The 13,902-nt window shown below is 41.2% G+C and overlaps 1 protein-coding gene across 1 annotated transcript in view; it reads right to left on the bottom strand.

The window, feature by feature from the left end:
- Positions 1-13,902, bottom strand: part of ERBB4 (erb-b2 receptor tyrosine kinase 4) — a 1,861,028-nt gene that overhangs the window by 868,207 nt on the left and 978,919 nt on the right. Inside the window, exon 3 of the mRNA XM_030209189.1 lies at positions 785-971. Within this exon, the coding sequence (XP_030065049.1) occupies positions 785-971 (187 nt within the window). The remainder of the gene's footprint in view (positions 1-784; positions 972-13,902) is intronic.

Here is a 13,902-nt window from a genome sequence, read left to right as displayed (position 1 = left end):
AAAAGATCATCCCAAACTTTCCTCAATCTCCACTTCCCTAAGTGCAAAGGCATAAAATACAAAGTACTGCATGCATCAACCTTCTCTTATATGAGCACGCAACTCTGGAATACACTACCACGCAACCTGAAAATGATCTGCGAATTAACCAACTTCCGCAAACTATTGAAGACTCATCTCTTTGAGAAAATTTACTGCAAGGATCAAAACACATGAAGTCCATACACACTAATAGAAATGCACCAATACACTTCTTCTGAACTCTCTTCCCCGTACCTTCACCACACTTAAAACTCTACCCACAGATAATACTGTTACACCCTAACGTTCTCTGGCTATTGTTCTAGCGTCCTATCATCCCCCATTGTTACATTCCATTGTTATATCCCCCAAATGATATTCTGAATTGACTTTGTCTTCCCTTAACTCTTCACAATGTAACCCATAATCGTATTGTAACAAATTGTACTTCCATCAATTACAATGTATTGTAAGCCACACTGAGCCCGCAAATAGGTGGGAAAATGTGGGATACAAATGCAATAAATAAATAAATAAATGGAAATGAGAGACAAAGGAAGAAACCAACATATGAATATTCCATTAGTTTATAAAAGACATACAAATTATTCACATTGCTATGGAATACGCTTCAATTTCCATGCAAAAATCTTGGTGCGATATATAGAATCTGGCGGTTAGCGTGTGCTAATCATTAGCGTGCCTCAGTAAAAGGACCCACAGTTACACATAGCCTCAATCTATTAACAAATGCTACACTTACCAGTCAAGTTCCTGAAACCGAGTTGCCTAAGTCCAAAATGACCATCCTTTTGATAGTTGAGGAAAATTGACAATGCATACTGGTCCTCATAGAGCTTTGTTCCACGAATGATGCGTAGATTCTCCAGTGGAAGATAATCAAACTTGTTAAGTGCTACCAACACATACCCCGTCACTTCTCGTATAGACTGAAAAGAAATTTAAAAAGGGAAGTTCAATATTAGAAATAGACAAGCTTCAAAAACTAATATAGAAAATACTGAAGCAACATATAGCTATTCAAAGAAGATGAACAGAGATGTGCTATTTGTTACACTTGATTGATCACACCTATGGAAAGTTTGGAGGATATGTCAGCTAAGTAAACATCTTTTTTTGACAGAAATCCTCAAAGCAATGAACACATTGGATTTTGATGGATGAATTTCAGACTTGAATATCTACTATTTCTACTGGACTCAAACAAGGAAAACGTTACTGCTATTTTCACACCTCTAATTTTTGAATGGAACATGAGGCTACCAATCGCATGTAGAGGAAGAAAAAAAAAAGATCCATTTTCAGAATTTTTTGGAAATGTCCTCAATTTTCATATTGTTTGGTTCATTTTATAATTTTCATTAATATAAGGAAAAGTGATGTAGGCCTCACAAATGCAGCCTCAAAAACAGAACAGTGAAACACAAAAAGCAAGGATTTCCAAAGTCCATCAATTCTTTATTGAAGGTTCTCAGTACGATGTGTTGAGAGGACTCAACACGGCCATGTTTTGCCGAATCGTGCCTGCGTCAGGAGTCTTCTTTGATTATGAAAAACAAACAAAAACATACTGTTGTGAGTTAGGAATGTGGGCAACAGTTACAAAGTGCCAATAATGTATCAGCTCAAGTGCACACTGCATATCTCAAAAAGAGCCAGGAAGTGAGATTTGCAAGGTGCACTTGAGTTGGTACATAATTGGGACTTTGTATCCATTGCCCACGTTCTCAATTCACAACAGTTCAAGAAGACTCCTAACAGGCACGATTTGCCGAAACATGGCCATGTTAAGTCCTCTCAACACATTGTACTAAGAACCTTCAATAAAAAATTGATGGACTTTGGGAATCCTTGCATTTAGTGCTTCACTGTTTTATAACTTTCATTAAAAAATTTTAAAGCGTGCAAATCAACAAAATGCACATTTATTCATAGGTTACTGTTCATTAAAATAATTTTGAATGCACGTAGGGGTCCTTTTACTATACCACATTAAGCACATAGGGGTAGATTCAGTAAATGACGCCCAAAGTTAGGAGCTAGGAAAATCCACACTATGCCAAAAAATGGTGCTCTGCGTGAAATGACTTTTGCAGAATACTGGCTTATGGTGCATCTTGCACCTAACTTTGGGTGTGAGCACTTATGACTGCCCAAAGCTTATGTAAATGCTGGTGCCTAACTAATCTATCTCATTATACTCGACTTCACATAAGATACGTCCTTATTCAAACACAATGGTCCAATTAATTAATTTGATCTTATACCTGGGAATTTGAGTTTGAATAATATTGAGAGTTTAGTTTACCCTCATGATTTACTTTACAGGAGACTACCTTGAGACAGCATACAGCAAAACATGGATCTATGTCGGTGACATCCAGTCTCCATTATGTACTATTTATTGAAGCTGAAAAGCTAGGTATTAATTTGGAATCTAAAGATGACAATAAGTGTGGAAAAATTAAGATAAATGATACAAGTGAATACTTTAATGAAAAAATAAGTAAAATAAGTAAAACAAAAAACAAAAATTGGGGTTGATGAGGATTGCGGTACTGCCTCCTAAACATGCTTGGCTCATAATTAGCCACTATAGAGGCAGTACTGCCTCCTAAACATGCTTGGCTCATAACTAGCCATTATAGAGGCAGACACGCTGATCTGACGATCCTATTAAAGCGCCTTTTGATTAATTAGAGCATTGTGTTTGAATAAGGACGTATCTTATGTGAAGTCGAGTATAATGAGATAGATTGACTACGTACTCCCTTCTTTATCTAAATTTTATGTATGCCTAGTGACTACGGTGCCTAACTAATGGCAGTTGGTCATATAAATGACACTATTCTATAACATCATGCCTAAATCCCAGGAATGCATCTGACCTGCCCATGCCCCCACCAATGGCCTGGTCCCTTTGGTGTTAGGCATAAAAAAAGTATGTGCTTGTTAACTCCAGTTATTGTTAGCTCTTAATTGACTAATTAGTTTATGCAAGGATCTGGGATCTGCATCCAAATTTGGGTAACCTATACAAAATCTGGAGGTATGTGTAATCGAATAAAGGGCGCTAAAGATTAGGCACCCAAAATCTAGGTGCTACGCTAGTATTCTATAACAGCAAATTTGTGCACCAAGAGGGTTTTTTACTACGGTGTTAATCAGCTGGCACTAAATGCTCAGACGCCCATGCGCTCGCAGCATTTAGCGCCAGCTGATTTTTAGCACAAGCTAAAAACATCAGCGCATCTTACTAAAAGATCCCCTTAATGCGTTATAGAATACTAGCATAAGTTAGTAGTTGGTTGCCATAATTTAGGTGCCACTGTTTACACCAACTGTATGGCAGGTGTAAATGTGAACACCTAAATGCAGCAGTTAGGCACCTAACTGATAGTATTCAATAACATGTGTACTGAAATAGTTGGAACACCCATGCCTCTCCTATATTAACTCCCCCATTGCAATAATATGCGAAAACACTTAGGTGCCCCTTTACAGAATAGTGCCTAAGTGCACTTAGGCATCTAACTGTTGGGTTTTTTTTTTTCACATTCTGGTACTTAACTACCTCTAGGGGTTGCCGGAACTATTTTGGACATCAGTGCCAGTGACAGTAGAAGGGACTGGGAATCCCTCCTGCCCATCCGTATACACCAGGGCAAAAAAAAAATTTCCAGCTTGGGCTGAGGAGGAACATTTCAGAGGCTGAGGAGTCTGTTGGGGGGGGGGGGATTCTGTTTAGAGGTGTGGGTGAGGGTTAAGCTTGTAGTTCATGACTGCGGATTGGAATATAATTGGGGAAGGGAGGTCGGGTGAGGATCAGTGGTGGGAGTGCTCATAGGGAAGAGGGTTTGATAGTTCCAACTGGCCATTTAAGTTGCTACTCATGGCTAGCCATGGCTATGAGATCCTGTTTGGAACTGGTATCTATTAATTAAGAATATTTCTTATGTTATTTTTTTTCTCTCTATATATATAAATTTCCTGGATCTTGGTCTACTTATATTGTGGATGCATGAGTTGATTGGGTTTTTTTCCCCTGATGATTAAGTTTCCTTAAGTGTTTTCATTATTGTGCGTGGGTTCATGAATTTTCTTTTCTAAAGAAACAATCATTAGAAAACTGTAAGTTAGACTAATTGTCCTATGAAGTAAAACTCATACAATATCTTAGTGTGTATCATTACACATATAGGAGATGACTCCTTAAGGAGGGTGGAGAAAGAACAGATCCCAGATGAAACTTCCTAAATTTACAATTTTTATTAAAGACTCTACCTGATGTAGTTCACGTTTCACTTGTCAAGGACTGCCTCAGGGGTACATAACTAAAGTCAGAAATCAAATCATATAGAACCCTGTTTACAAAGGTGCGCTAGCGTTTTTAGCGCATGCTAACCGTGTAGATGCCCATAGAAATATTATGGGCATCTACACGGTTAGCATGTGCTAATTTTTTGTATGTGCTAAAAATGCTAGCGTGCTAGGGCCCATAATTAATATACAACGCATAAAAACGCATTACCACGGGAGCCCTTTCAACACCTATTTTCTTGGTGCTAAGGGCTCGTGCACTAACCCTGCGGTAATCAGGCAGCGAGTGGCAATGTGCCCGTACTACTCGATTAGTGCAGGGTACACCTACTCTCTGCCCAGAGCCATGCCTCCTGCACTGAAAAGTACAGAATATTTTTCAGCACGGGATTAGCTTGCACTGATGGGCTGTGTTTTTTGCCACGTGGTAGGCATGAGCTAGTGCCTATTGCATCTTAATAAAAGCAGGTCCACCAATTGGGGGCAAGGAGGACAAAATTCCCCCTGATCCCAGCCTCCAAGGGGGGGGGGGCCCGGCACCGGGGTCTGTCTTTCTCCCGGTCTTGGCAGGACCCGGATGATTGCGTTAACGTGACGTGAGGAGAAGCAGCCACACTGGGCAGGCAATGTGGCTGAGAAAAATGCTAGAGGGAAGGCTTCTACTGGTGGGGCTTGGGAACCCCATGGGGCAGGGAGGTGGGGCAAAATGTGCCCCCCACTTTAGGCTCCAGCCCCCCAATTTGACCTGGCTACGCGGTTTCTAGGGGTGGCAGCAGTGGCATCCTGGGTTGGGGCAGTGTCTGGGAGGGCTGTGGCAGTGGCAGGTTTTCAGTTTATGCAAATCACCTGTTACGGGTGAGCAGCATTACTATAACAGGACATCTATGTGAGAATTCTAAAAGGATTCCTATTTTTTAGCCTATTTTGTATAGCCAACATAGGTACCTATGTGCCTTCATCAAATAGGCTCCCAGATTAGCCCCAGTAGTGCATAAATGCCAATGTTCAAATTGACACCTGCTCAAAAGAAAGTGCTAATTTCTGTGTGTACTCTGTATGTCTGCTTATTTATTTTATAAAATATGCACATCAGAAGCGGAGCCAGGTTGATGGCACGGGGGGAGTGAGAGCGGACTTCAACCTTCGCCGGCGCACATTTTAAATGCAACATGTTGAGTAAAAAATAGGTGCCAGAAGTCCATTAGGGGGAGTGGCCACTCCTCTGGTGCCCCCCCCCCCCATCTGCACCACTGATGCACATGCTTTGCAACACTACCTCTGTTATATCTGAACTGTGCCCCCCAGGAATGCCTACCTATGGGCACATCAAGTAAAAGTAGGCACGCTCTTTCCATACCAGTACCATGACAGTAATACTTATTGCATAACATGATTAGTCTCATTTTAAAGTGCTTGTAAAAAGTCTATTGAGTCACCTACCAAAGTTTATTTACCTCATGTTTCACTGTATAACCCCTCCAAGAAAAACTGCACTGGCTCCCAATCAAAGAAAGGATCATCTTCAAAATCTGCACCCTGACCCACAAAATTATCTACGGCATAGTCCCAGCATACATGGCAGACCTCATAGATCTACCAGCCAGAAACAGAATTGGATTATCATGATCATATCTAAACCTACATTACCCAAATTGCAAAGGACTTAAATACAAAACAACTTACGCATCTTGCTTCTCCTACATAAGCACACAACTATGGAATGGACTCCCAAAAGCTGTGAAAACAACCCATGAACATTTAAACTTCAGGAAATCACTAAAAACCAACCTCTTCAAAATGGCTTACCCCACCGATCCACCGTAATCACCATACCCAGCAGCCCTGCATAACCAATGATCGTATGAGACAATAAACAATCTACATTCCCTTCGACCCTCATGGTGCCTGACACACATCTACCTCATCAGACCACAATATAATCTTGTATCTGTTATCAACCGACTTGGCGAACGCCATTACATTACTATGTAAGTCACACTGAGCCTGCAAATAGTTGGGAAAATGTGGGGTACAAATGCAACAAATAAATAAATAACACATTTAGTGAATATGTGCTAAATAGCAAATGGAAGAAAATAAAATCATGCAATTTAGCACATACCTGCTAAAATTTCATTTGCATCTGACACAACTTCATTTACATGCTGAAAATACCAGTTTTTAAGCATATGCACACTAAAGAGTAAATCCTATATAGGTGCTAAACATTGGGGTGTAAATTCTATGGCGCCTTAAAAAACTGCACTATAAAACCATGATCTTAGCGTGATTCTATAAACTAAGCCTAAAGTTAGGCATAGTTTATAGAATACACTAATGCACTGTTCTTGCTCCTAAAATTTAGGTGCACTCATTTAGACCACCTAAAACCAGGCTTAAATACCTGCGCCTATGTTAGGCGCAGATCAGGTGCATTCCATAATAGTGCACATTGTTTTCTTAAATGCCCACAACCCGCCCATTCCATGCCCCCTTTTCAACTGTGAACATTAGAATTTATATTCGCTGCATTATAGAAATTTGTGCCCATAAATTCTAATTAAAGCCAATTTGTGCTGCCAGTGGGTTGGTAAGTACTAATTATCGACACTGATTGGTTTGTTAATCAATTAAGTTGTGAACGCAATTTGGCCGTGTAGCCATATTAGTGCACATAACTTATGGCGCCATGTATGGAATTTGGGGGTAGGCTCCAAAAGCTGGGCATTAAGTTAGTATTCTATCATGGCAGAGTTGTGAGCCAAATCAGTTATAGAATACTAACTTAAGTCCACAGTTATGCACTATACTTTAAGGCAAGACCACTTACACCATGTCTCTGGCTGGCGTAAATGGCGGTGCCGCAATGCAATTATTCTATATTGTGCACACAAGCATAGTCGGAACACCCTTGATAGTCCCCTCCCACATTAACACCCCTTTCTGTTTGTGCATGAGAGAAGTTAGAACAGGGGCATAAACCTGTTACGTGAACAATGGCAGATTAGTGCCAATTAGTGAGTAAAAACAATTATTGGTATTTATCACCAATTTACTGCTAATTAGTTAAAGTGTGCAACTGGCTTTATTTTATAACAGCATGCCTAACTTTGGGTGCCATTTATAGAATTTGGAGGTAACTCCTTTTTGGACTAGTTTCATGTGCGTACTATAGCCTCGTGCATAATCCACTAGGTTTTGTGCACACTAATCTTTAATGTCTTTTGCAGCAACTGCTCAGCATGAGATTCACAACTAAAACTCAATTCACTAAAGCAAATAAAACTGTAAAAAAGTAAAATGCTAAATGTAAATTTCATTATTCAACCACTGGGGAATAGGGGGAGGGAGCTGAAGACACCTGAGACCAAGTTTACCTAATTGTTCTGCGATAAATTCTTATGTTTAATCACAGGCTGCTTGGAACTAACTCCCGATAGTTTTAATTAATTAGCTTCATGTCATGTTCTTTTAGAGAACTGAACGTATTTCACATCTCTTATCTAAATTGGCAAGCCCTCAGTTTTTACATGGCAGGATATTCTGGAAGTAAGCTTAGGGTAGATGAAAGGGAAGTGTGCAGGGCTCTTTTTCAGTATATGCCATTTTTTTTTTTTTAAATCTTCACTGCAGGTGTCTTCAATCTGGGAAAATGAATCCAGAATTAATTACATCTACATTGCCAACATGTACAATGTGTGTTTTGACACTAGTGATTATGTTATGAATCCAATTCAAAAATGTTTTCCTCTATTGAATTTTAATAGAAGGGACCATTAGCAGGCACTGTTGACATGCCGGTGTGTTGCAAGCTGTGAATGTATGATTTTAGTACAAAACAAAGAATTTGGAGAGAACCTCCACACAGAGAATGAACTGCGTGTTGTCTACCTACAGCAGTTTCTTTTACACAATAATAATTTGACTTTATGTAGTGTGTTTGATCAAACAGGAGTCTCATTAAGGTTTATATTTACAACAATTCAGAAACACACATGCAGTCTCTTTCAGGGTGGGTGGCATCAATAGATTTCAGTGTTTGTACATTGCATGAAACAAAAAAAAAGATAAGTAGAACATCGATTTTTAGAGGCTTATATTATACAGTAACTGGGTACAAGACGGCAAAGGGAAGCAAACACAGCTATCCACGGTAGGAAAAAGAAAACACATATTTGTTAAATTCAAACTTAAATGTCTCAAGAGCACTGAATTTCCAGCCTTTTGTTCATCACACGAGATAATATTTTCAAACAAATACAAGTGTTTCTGCAGGACCACAAGCATAATGTCATCTTTACTTCGTTACAAAATACTGGGGTCATAGATCACATGTTTTTATTGACCCCATACAACTGAGGGAGCTATACAGATGCACAGTACATAGACTACCTGGGCTGACTGTACTGTAGTTGAACATTTCAGAGTGAAAGAAACTATGTCAACAAGGTAACTGTCTGTAAAAGTAGGTGCATAATCTTTATCCAGAATAAACTGGCCTGATATTCTAACACTCTGTATCTGATGAATTTTGATGAAAGATTGGGGGTTTTATACAAACACCCAGTGCACCTGAATTTAACTCACCTTGAGCTACTATTGAAAAAGGTGTGAGCAAAATCCACATACATAAATAAAAGTATGTGCATATATCAAGCCATTTGAAATGGAGGTATAAAGTATACTCAGCAGCTGCACATGTCTATCTTTGACATTTAAGGGGTCAATTTTATAAAGGTTTAGGATATCTTTAAGAACAGATTTGGCTTGTTTGAAAATTTACTAGGATGCTTACATTTATGCACAGAAATTCACTGAATTTCAGGGCCTAAACTGTGGGCGGCAATAGGAATGTTGTGGAGGGCTTGGGAGATGGGTTAGAGTAAGGTTCAAGGGTGCCTTGGCTCTTTGTTCCAAGGTAGGGTTGTGTGTAGGGAGAATCAGAAGGCATTGGGATGGTTAGGAGAGGGACTAGACATAAATGGGGTTCGGAGGGAGATTGACCATAAATAAGGGATAGGAGGGAGATCAGACATAAGGGGAGGATCAGAACTTTGGTAGGGGAGAATGGGGCATTGGTCCTGCTGGGGGCTGGAAGAGGGAACATGGGTTTGGGAGGGCACACTTCCTGCATATACCACACAGGCTTTGCTCTTACCCTGTGTTATGTTTTACAGTGAACACGGGATAACTGCAAACTGTTACTGATTCTTCCACAAAGGGGCCCGTGGATGTTCCGTGTTGCAGGTCTAACTACTGACATTCAAATTTATAAACATGAATGTTCTTTTCCCTTCTGCAATTGAGAATGAATGTCAATATTTTTAGCTTGTCCAGGTACCATCCAGGACATGCCAAGAACACATTCCCTTGCCAGTTGTACATTCTTCAGTTTTAGATGTTCCTATCCTAGCTTTGTAAAGTCAGGATTTGGATGTCCATAGAATATGGATGGCTAAAGTAAAAAGAAGTAGATGGAGGACTGTGGGGTGCAAAAGCGGTTGAAATCTGAGTTGACATAGAGGCAGAAAAAGAAAGGGAGGAAAGAGTTTAAAAAGATCAATGTGTCAGAATCAGATGCAATAAGGGAATGGAACAAAACAGGAGGAGAGAAGAGAAATGAGAAATGGACAGCAACCCCTGGAAAGAGAGCAGAAGACAGACAGGAAAGCAGAAAAGAAAAATTAGGGTCAACATGATAGGAAAAATGTCCAGACAACAAAGGTAGAAAAAAAAGTGTTTTATTTTGAATTTATTAACACTGTTAGTTTAGGAAATGTACATTGTGGATGTCTTTGTTTTTATGTTCACTATAAGAGGAAATATATTTCTGTTTTATTTCTCCCATGTTGTGGTACATGCCTTGTTTGACTTCATGGGATTTCCAGTTCATTTTTTTGTCTTTATATCTATATTTCTAATTTGTAATCCCATTCTGTATTTGACCAGGGTCTATCTATGTTTTGCGACTTACTGAGGTACGGTATTCTGTGGGCACGTAGCCTCTGTGTAGACATCTGTATCTGTTCTACTTTTGTTTTGGTGTTTTTGGGCCCAGTGTAATATTTATAGTGCTCTGTGAGACCCCGAATGAGGGTAGATAACACAGACAGACACAGGAGGTGAAACCAAAAATAAATATTTATTCAAAGGAATCCTTGGGCCTGTTCCTTTCACTGGGCCCAAGATATAGGATAGGAACCTTCTGCAGCCCAGTACATTCAGTTGTAAGCAAGCCTCTGGTGGCAGGCCAAACACAGTCTATGACTGAAAGGGTTTCCACACCCCAAACACAGCTGAATAGCTCTCGGTTCTCTGCCGAGGTTCAGGTCTGTCTCCAGCCAGACCTCAAAGCAAAACTTACAACATTCAATCTGGCAAAAACAAATGGCATACCTCAGCCAGGTTGTGATTATGGAACTGTAGCTTCAGCGTCATATGCTGGGGATTCAACTCTTCTCTCCCTGAACCTCCTTAACCTCAGCCTGGCCCTGTCTTTTATACTCCCAGGTCTGGCCTCCGCCCAGTGGTGTGCTGGTAAATGTTTAACAACAGGCTCTCTCCCTGGTTCACCTCTGCGCTCCCCCGTCCACCTCTGCACCCCCCCCCCCCTCCAAATTGCAGAGTTGGCTATAGCCGGGAGAGAGCCTGGGGGCAGGGATGCATTACTCCAGGAAAAAAAATTAAATGATTCCAGGTTCCAATTTAATTCATGTTTAATGTGGGATAAAATGCCATAAATAAGTAAATAAATAAATATAAACTTTTAATGTTGAGCACCTGATTCTCAAAGTGGACATATTCCAAACACTATAATGAAAATAAAATTATTTTTTCTACCTTTGTTGCCTGGTGACTTTGATTTTCTGATCATGCTGGCCCAGTATCCGATTCTGCTGTTATCTGTCCTCTTAACTCCATTTCCAGAGCTTCCTTTGCATTTATTTCTTTACTTTCCACCTTTCTTCCTCATTTCTTGTCCTACATCCATAAGTAAAAGCTGGGTCCTCCACAGACTTGACTATCCAGTGGATCCAGCTTCTGCCTATTTTCTTCATCCATGTGCAGTTTTTCTCCTCTCTTCCTTTTCCCTCATCTCATCTCCTTCCTCCCCTCCCCTCCATCCATGTCCAGCATTTCTTCTCTCTCCCTTTCCTCTTCTCCACCCATGTCCAGCAACCCTCCTCTCCCCTGCCCTTCCCTCCATCCACCCATGTCCAGCAACCCTCCTCTCCATCCACCCATGTTCAGCAACTTTCCTTTCCCCTGCCCTACCCTCCATCCACCCATGTCCAGCAACTCTCCTCTCCCCTCCCCTCCATCTACCCATGTCCAGCAACTCTCCTCTCCCCTGCCCCCCTCCAGCCATCCATACCTACCCAGCAATTCTCCTCTCTCCTGTGCCCCCCTCCAGCCATCCATACCCACCCAGCAATTCTCCTCTCTCCCGTACCCCCCTCCAGCCATCCATACCCACCCAGCAATTCTCCTCTCTCCAGTGCCCCCAGCCATCCATACCCACCCAGTGATTCTCCTCTCTCCCCTGCCCCCCTCCAGCCATCCATACCCACCCAGCGATTCTCCTCTCTCCCCTGCCCCCGTCATCCATACCCACCCAGCGATTTTCCTCTCTCCCCTGCCCCCCTCCAGCCATCCATACCCACCCAGTGATTCTCCTCTCTCCCCTGCCTCCGTCGCAGCAGCCGCAGTAAAAGCCCGTCTCTAGCCTTCCCTTTATTTCCTGTCAGTGCCCCGCCCTCGCGGAAAGAGGAAAAGACGTCAGAAGAAGGCGGGACACTGACAAAAATGAAGGGAAGTCTAGAGACGGGCTTTCACTGCGTCTGCTGCGACGGAGGTAATTCAATGATTTAAACCCCCCAGAGCAGTGGGAGGTGAGATAAGCATGGCTTGTGGCGCCCTCCTGCCATGCTTACCTCACTTACCACCGGGTTGCGCCGCCCCTGGGAGCCGGCTCGCCTGCCACAACAACCGGCTCACAAGAGCTTTAAAAATTTAACTGGCTCTTGCGACACACACCACTGCCTCCGCCCCTCCCGGCTCACTTCCTCCCAGGGTGGGAACAGTGCTCTTAAAGTGGATCCGGCTATCAGAGGGACTGTTTTTAAGGTGTCCCAGGCTATCAGGGGGATTTTTCCTAAGGGTGAGGTGCAGTGTTCTATAAACCCATCACATGCTGCCTATTCATATGTAAGGTTTTGCCGTTTGAATCATAGGAATTAGTGCTACTTTTGTATGACATATTTGTACACGTAAGTTAGAATTTGTTTCACGTTTTGTAGTTTTTCGCAATGTGCTTAGTAGTGGAGAGTTTTATTTTGCTATGGCTCAGGTGAGATGAGAATCCAATTATTTTTTTGAATGGTGCCTTCCATGTTTTTGAATGCATGTTATTTGTGGCTAATTTCATTATCTTTGAAGTGTTTTGTTGCCCTTTTGCCAACTTGTGTCTTCAATAAACATATTCAACTATAAAGATAACACAATGATTACAAATGTAATTATTGAACTTTAAACACAATCTTCATGCTCGTTTGTTAAATGGTTAAGTATATATCCTTTTAAAAAACTGATGGTATGCCTTGACAATTTTTGCACCTTGTCAGTGTGCTACGGGATGAAAAAGGTTGAAAATCACTGATTTAAAATAACAGTGGCAACTCATAAAGAACACCTCTAAGTACTGGCACTTATACATGTATATTAGAAATTTTAGAATATTAGACATAAAAGTCCAATGTACAGAAGTGTATATTTGTCATTTTGGAACCCATGGACCTGTTTGGTTAAATCCTGGCCATTCCTGAATATTCAGCTGCACTTAAATGAATAGCACCACTGAATATCTCCTATGATTTATTTATTTATTTATTTGGACTTGCTATACTGTTTTTGCTAACCAGAAGTTCAATGCTGTATACAATAGTAAAAACAAACAAAAATAAACATAGAGCAGATAAAAACGGAACTATAATAACTGAAAAAAAAAGAATAGAGTAGCCATGCATTCGACAGAAGGAAAAAGGAAAAGGAAAAAAATAGGGGGGAGGAGGAGGAGGAGGAGGAGGAGGGAGGGAGGGAAACTAGGGTTAAAAAAGGCTTGATCACAGTGAAAAAGCCAAGTGCACTCAACTTAAGGGGGAGGGTAAGGCTTGTTGAAAGAGCCAAATTGTTAAATTTTCAAGGATGCTTCAGTTCGAATAAAGAGAGGCAAGGAGATCCAAAGAGCTTCAGCAGCAAAATAGAAGGCTCGGCATCTAGTTGACTCAAAGGTGGCTTGTTTAGGGCTAGGGAGAACGAGTTGATGATCATTTAGGGAACAGAGAGACAGGGCAGGGGACTCAGAAATAGTGAGGGATGATAGGTAGAGTGGGGGGACAGTCCTAAAGGCGTTAAAGATAAGCATATGATTGCAGAAACACTAACCAGTTATTGCTAGGGAGGTCCGGAAATGGAGCTTGGGTGGAGGTAGCACCTAACTGTTTAGCAGCAATATTCTGTCTGCTAACCGGTTAACTAAAT

This window comes from Microcaecilia unicolor, chromosome 7 (assembly GCF_901765095.1).
Source record: "Microcaecilia unicolor chromosome 7, aMicUni1.1, whole genome shotgun sequence".
Taxonomy (NCBI): domain Eukaryota; kingdom Metazoa; phylum Chordata; class Amphibia; order Gymnophiona; family Siphonopidae; genus Microcaecilia; species Microcaecilia unicolor.
This window is presented reverse-complemented; position numbering and strand designations above follow the sequence as displayed.